At 41.5% G+C, this 6000-nt stretch overlaps 1 protein-coding gene across 4 annotated transcripts in view; it reads left to right on the top strand.

The window, feature by feature from the left end:
• Positions 1-377: 377 nt before the first annotated feature.
• GLRB (glycine receptor beta) overlaps positions 378-6000 on the top strand; it is an 84751-nt gene continuing 79128 nt past the window's right edge. Inside the window, exons 1-2 of one of the 4 annotated variants that reach the window (XM_060178905.1) lie at positions 378-527; positions 2467-2617. In XM_060178905.1, coding sequence (XP_060034888.1) covers positions 2496-2617 — 122 coding nt within the window. In that variant the 5' untranslated portion in view covers positions 378-527; positions 2467-2495. Of the gene's footprint in view, positions 528-705; positions 899-2466; positions 2618-6000 lie in introns of those variants that run through there. The other 3 variants (XM_007532060.3, XM_060178904.1, XM_060178903.1) reach the window with 3 other exon arrangements.

The following is a 6000-nucleotide window of genomic DNA, read 5'->3' as shown; positions in this document are numbered from 1 at the left end:
CAAGGTCATCTATTGCTGGGCGTTTCGTTGTTGGTGGTCAAATGCTGATCCTAAAAAAAAAAAAAATTCAGTTTCTTGCACCTTCAAAATCCCTAATCATCCCTATTTTATTCGCTTTCTGTTCAATCCCTTACAAGGGGGAGGGGGGTGGTCAATTCTGCCAGGCCACCTCGCCAATGCCCAGCAGGGAAGGTGCCTTGACAGCCTGGGGCTCCCGGCGGGGAGACCTCCCGCCGCCCCCGCCGCCCCCGCCGCCCCCGCCGCCCCGGGTCCCCAGCTCCGCGCTGCGCCGCCCGCGGTCCCCCCAGCGATCTGGCCCGCGGCTGCGGCCGGCCACCGGGCGGCGGCGCTCCACGGCGCAGGCTCCGCGGCCGGAGCAGGCGCGTCAGCCCGGCTCGGCGGTGGCGCGGGCGGCGGGGACGCAGCGGCCCCCGCTCTGCGCCCGCCGCACCCCCCGCGGTCACCGCCGTCTGGGCCGCGGGGCCGCGGCTTCCTGGTCTGGCGGCTGCAGGCGGGGGCGCGTCGGGGTAAGTGCCCTGCGGAGTGCGAGTCTCCCGAGGGAGGAGGAAGAGCGGCGGGGACTGGGCTGAGGCCGCCCTGGGGGTCTGGGGACGCGGGGGAATGTCACTGCGGAGAGAGACACGGGGTGGGGCGCGGGCTGGCGGGCGGCACTGCGGCGCGCAGGCGGGGAGGCGGGTGCAGTGGGCCGAGCACCCTTGGGGAGCAAGGAGGCTGCGGGGCAGGGTGCCTGCTGCTGTTGTGTTTGTGGAGGGGTCATTCCAGCTGTCCCCTCTGGAGGCTGGAGGGAAGGTGAAGGCCCTTAGAGTTGAATTGCTCACGCCCCTTTCTTGACACCGACTGGACAGCCCTCGGATTTTTCTCTGGGAAGGACTTGAAGGTGGGAGAAGTACCTGCTGCTGCGGCCAAGGTGTCTGGGAGCAGATTGCACTGTAGGCTGGGGGATGGGACTGCCCAGTGCTGTGAACTGACCAGAGGAGAGCTTGCTCCTGTGGCCTTTAACCAGATAAGAACCCCCCCTCCCCCTTGTCTTGAGCATCAAGGATCAGGAAAAAGATCCTTATGGCTTGCTCCAGGGACTCTGTGAGATAAATATGGGGGGAAATAAAGAATTCCTAGGATAATCAGAGATGAGATGACAATCGTGACTTGAGAGAAGCATATTGAGGTTGAGATGGAAATTAAGTTAATGGTGACAAAGATCACAGATCTTTTTATTCTGCAGAAAACAGTGAAGGAGGGGGCCGGGCGGTAGCGCAGAGGGTTAAGCGCACGTGGCGCAAAGCACAAGGACCCTTCAGCGCAAGGACCAGCAGAAGGATCCCTGTTCGAGCCCCTGGCTCCCCACCTGCAGGGAAGTCACTTCACAGGCGGTGAAGCAAGTCTGCAGGTGTCTATCTTTCTCTCCCCCTCTCTGTCTTCCCCTCCTCTCTCCATTTCTGTCTTATCCAATAACAACGACAACAATAATAGTAGCAACAACACCAATAAACAAGGGCAACAAAAGGGAGGAAAAATGGCCTCCAGGAGCAGTGGATGAGCCCCAGCAATAACCCTGGAGGGGGAAAAAAAAAAAAAAGAAAAGAAAACAGTGAAGGAGACACTATTTATTGTTTGGAAATGAAGAGTGCAGAAGGGGTTTACCTTTATTTATTTATTTTTTTTAATGCAGCAGATTCTGGCAAGAATATAATTCTCCTTTGAGCATGGAAAATAATGAAATATGACTAAGAAGATTATTTGGAAGAGCCTGAGCATACTTGCTCTCTCATTTCAGATGTTATCTAGAATGTCTGTAGAGTGAGAAATCGTGTTTTTGATGAGAAATGTTAGTGCCATTTATCATCAAATGAAAGCCAACTTAAACTGATCTGCACTTTGGGTGAAAGGAAGCTTGCAAATCTAGTGTGTATAAAGAAAACACAATGAATTTAGAATGTTAACCTCTCTGGAAAAATATATATGTATATATAATTTCTGTCAATTCTTTAATGCTTAGAATGGCCATTTCTTTTCAGAGCCCTACAGTCTTTGGAAACATTTATATGCAAAAGTTAAACAATACAGAATTTCAGAAGAAAGTAAAAGTTCAGCTGTATTTGCATGTGAAAACACCGTTAAATGTCTTTCTAGGTATCTTTTGAAGGTATACTACTAAGCTGTGAAAATTCAACATCCATTTGCAATTATATCTAAATATGGAATCAGAAATTTCACAGACTTACCTTTTATACCTCCATGAGGTTTTTATTGTCCATGAATGACTATTTAAACTTTTACTGCCAGCCATCACAAAGATATATAGTGAAAGTCACCCACTATTTTCATGTTGAACACAGAAAATTAGATGTGCAAATGTACTTGTCTCTTGTGTGGTCATGATTATATTATTTCGAGAGTCATTGAGTTGTCATTTGCTTGATAATTTTTTCTTGTTCTTTCTTGTAGATCAATCTTCTGAAGTTTAACTTCTCAAGATGAAGTTTTTATTGGCGATTTCCTTTTTAATTTTAATTTCTCTGTGGGTTGAAGAAGCGTATTGCAAGGAGAAGTCTTCAAAGAAAGGGAAAGGGAAAAAGAAGCAATATCTTTGCCCATCGTATGTTCTACATGTCTTATATTCTTATATGGAGAATACCATTGTATATTTAATCAAAATGAGGTGACTTATTGCAACATATATCAGCAAAACCTTTCATATCAGAATATGCCTGATTTTTTGCACCTCTAGGTAGCAATGACATGTTGAAAAGAAGTTTAGATGTGATAGCTGATTCTCAGTGCTAAAGGCAAAATTTTATAAAGCTTTGTTCATGCTCTAGAATTACATAATTTTAATACCTGTCTTATAAATGTGGGGGCAGAAAAGGTGTTATTTCCTTCTTACCCTAAATGTGTACTAGTGGATAGTGAGAGTCCATGCTTTGTGCAAATACTAGTTCATCAAGTGGACTTAAAAATCTGGCATGATTTTTTAATGCAGATGATTATAGTTTTACAGGCATTCTGTAAAAGGTTTTTAAGGTACATTTTGGGGAGTAGATTTTGTAAAGGAAAGATATTACAAGTGAGGTTTTGGAATGGTTATCTGTATGAATGTATCAGACTAAAGGTTTGTAGACAGTCTTAATTCACATAAAGTCTAGAATAAATAAGACTTGTTAAAAAATAGTTCCTGATTTACAGCTTTTAGGGTCCTGTTGATTCCAGTGGAGTATAGGTGTGATGGTCAGAGTAATACTTACAGGCACATGATAGGAGAGTCTTGAGTTCTAGTCATGTCATTCTTCTTGGCTAACTACCCCATTGGATGTGAAGTGGTAGTGGTAGGGGGGAGAATCAAGTCATCACCATCTACAGCTGTCAAGTCTCTTCATTAATAGAGTTTCTGTGTCACAACTCAAAGAGTAGCATGTTAGGGACTTAAACACTGGCATGTTAAAGAAGCTACAGTCTCTTTAATGAATATTGACAAAGTGATGTAACTGTTGGGCATGTCTTATAGTCATGATTAATTCTTAGTGTAGAGTGAAATAATCTCCAATGAGCCAGGTGCCTTTTTAAAATTTTTTTAAAATATTTACTTATTTATTTATCTTCCCTTTTGTTACCCTTGTTGTTTTTTAGTTATTATTGTTGTTGATGTCGTCATTGTTGGATAGGACAGAGAGAAATGGAGAGAGGAGGGGAAGACAGAGAGGGGGAGAGAAAGATAGACACCTGCAGACCTGCTCCCCCCCTGCAGGTGGGGAGCCGGGGACTGGAACCAGGTTCCTTAGGCTGGTCCTTGCACTTTGCGCCACGTGTACTTAACCTGATGCGCTACCACCCAACTCCCCAGGTGTCTTTATAGAAGGGAAGTGATATCTTCTTCCTCTCCCCTGCTTTCATTAAATAGCATGAATTAAAGATTTCTAAAAATCTTTGGCATCAGAAAACTTCATACTTTAAAACTTGTAAAACTACCACATTATGATAGATGTTTTATCCCTTATCAAAAAAGCATTATTAAATTGTCTTACATATAAGCAGATAGTGTATACTTACAATGTTACAATCTTCAAGTGGAAGACTCATGATATGCCTGGTAAGCGTATAGCACAATATGTAGGATGTGGTATGTGACTGAAATTTTATCAGGCAGGGGGTAGATAGCATAATGGTTATGCAAAGAGACTCCAAAGTCCCAGATTCAATCTCATACACCACCTTAAACCAGAGCTGAATAGTGTTCTAGTAAAATAAATAAACTAATTAATAATAAAATAAGAAATAAATCTTATCTTTGAAATTTTAATTATGAAACTAGTAACAGTTTGAGAACAGTTACCTTTTCCTGATACTGTCAAACTTTGACTTATTAAAAAAGTAGACTCTTTTTGAAAATTATATTTTTACTTTTTAAATATGGAGAATTTTGATTTTAAATAAATATTTATTGATATCTTGATAAGAAAAAGAGGAGAGCAAGAAAGAACCAAACCATCATTCCGGCACATATTATGCTGGGAACTGAATTTGGAAGTGACCTCATATTGAGCATCCAACTGTGATTGGATACTCCACTATATTAAATTTCTTTCAGCATTCAGGTTCAAAATATCAGATAATAGTGCACTGTGAAAGATGAAGTAAATTATTTGTGTGATAGAGGATGATCCAGTTTGTTAATTTTATGTAAGTTAATTAAATATAAAACATCTTGGCTAGAAGGAATATCTGACACTGACACACCCAGAAGTTAGGTGTCAATTACCCTAATTCTCCTCAGTGTGGTGGAATTCTTTCCCAGTGACACGTTGGTTAGTTAATAATACATTTTTTTAGTAGTTGGTGAAGCAGTAGAGCTGTGTAGACAGACATACGCAGTTATTGTGTATATTGTGCAAGCATAGCAAACACAGTTGAAAAATTACCACACTATTGTTATAACTTTACCCTTGCCCCCAGATATTCTATATTAGAGGGAAAATGTGTTCCAGTTACAAAAACTAGAAAGATGTGAGGCCCTGAATACCCTAGAGTACAGTTTTTTTGTTGTTGAGCTTAAATCATAAACTTTTAAATGTTTTAAATACATATTTTATGTCTTTTTTGTATGATCTTTATTTATTTGTTGGATAGAGACAGCCAGAAATCAAGAGGGAAGGGAGAGATAGAGAGGAAGAGAGACAGAGACACCTGCAACACTGCTTCACTACTCAAAAAGCTTCCCCCTGTAGGTGGGAACTGGGGTCTCGAACCCGTGTCCTTGCACATTGTAACATGTGCCATGTGTGCTCAACCAGGTGCACCACCACCTGGCCCCAACTTTTTAAAAAATATATTATTTATTTATTTTAGAGGGGAGAGAGATCAGTGTACTGCTAAGCGCTGGTATTAGAAAAAGGTATCAAGAATTGACTAAACCTGCCTCTACTAATACTAAGTTCCATTTATGCATATTGTTTTTTTAATATTGCTATTAAGTTATAACTGTGATGTTTTCATAGTTTTTCCATGTGTAGGTGAAGCAGCAGTATCATGCTGGCAAACTGACACATTTAATTTTTTAAAGAAATTTAATGTAGCACATTAATAAAGAAGAAATAGACTTTTAAGTTAGGGAAAAAAATCCTAAATCCTTGGACACAGTTTTTTATTTCACAGCTTGGATTTGCCATTGACCTTAATCTTTTGCTCTTGTCTGTGTGCTTTTCTGCATGTCCGCTTGAGTGATTATATTTAAATCTTTACAACCTACACACCGTTAACTCCTGAGTCTCCACGCCTAGCCCAGCCCTCTCTGACCAACACATTATCCATTTCCACCAATTATCCCATTCTGAGCCCAAATTCAACTCAAATGGGTAAATCCAAGTTCAGAAATTCTCCCCGTTGCTCCTCATTCAAAATACTTTTTATTGCAGAAAAAAAAAGAAAGAAAAGAAAAAAGGAAAAAAGAAAAGAAAGAGAAAGGAAGAAAAAAGCAAAAAGCTGCTA

Source organism: Erinaceus europaeus, chromosome 19 (genome assembly GCF_950295315.1).
Source record: "Erinaceus europaeus chromosome 19, mEriEur2.1, whole genome shotgun sequence".
Lineage (NCBI taxonomy): Eukaryota > Metazoa > Chordata > Mammalia > Eulipotyphla > Erinaceidae > Erinaceus > Erinaceus europaeus.
Note: the sequence above shows the minus strand (reverse complement) of the source record. Positions and strands in the feature narration are given on the sequence as shown.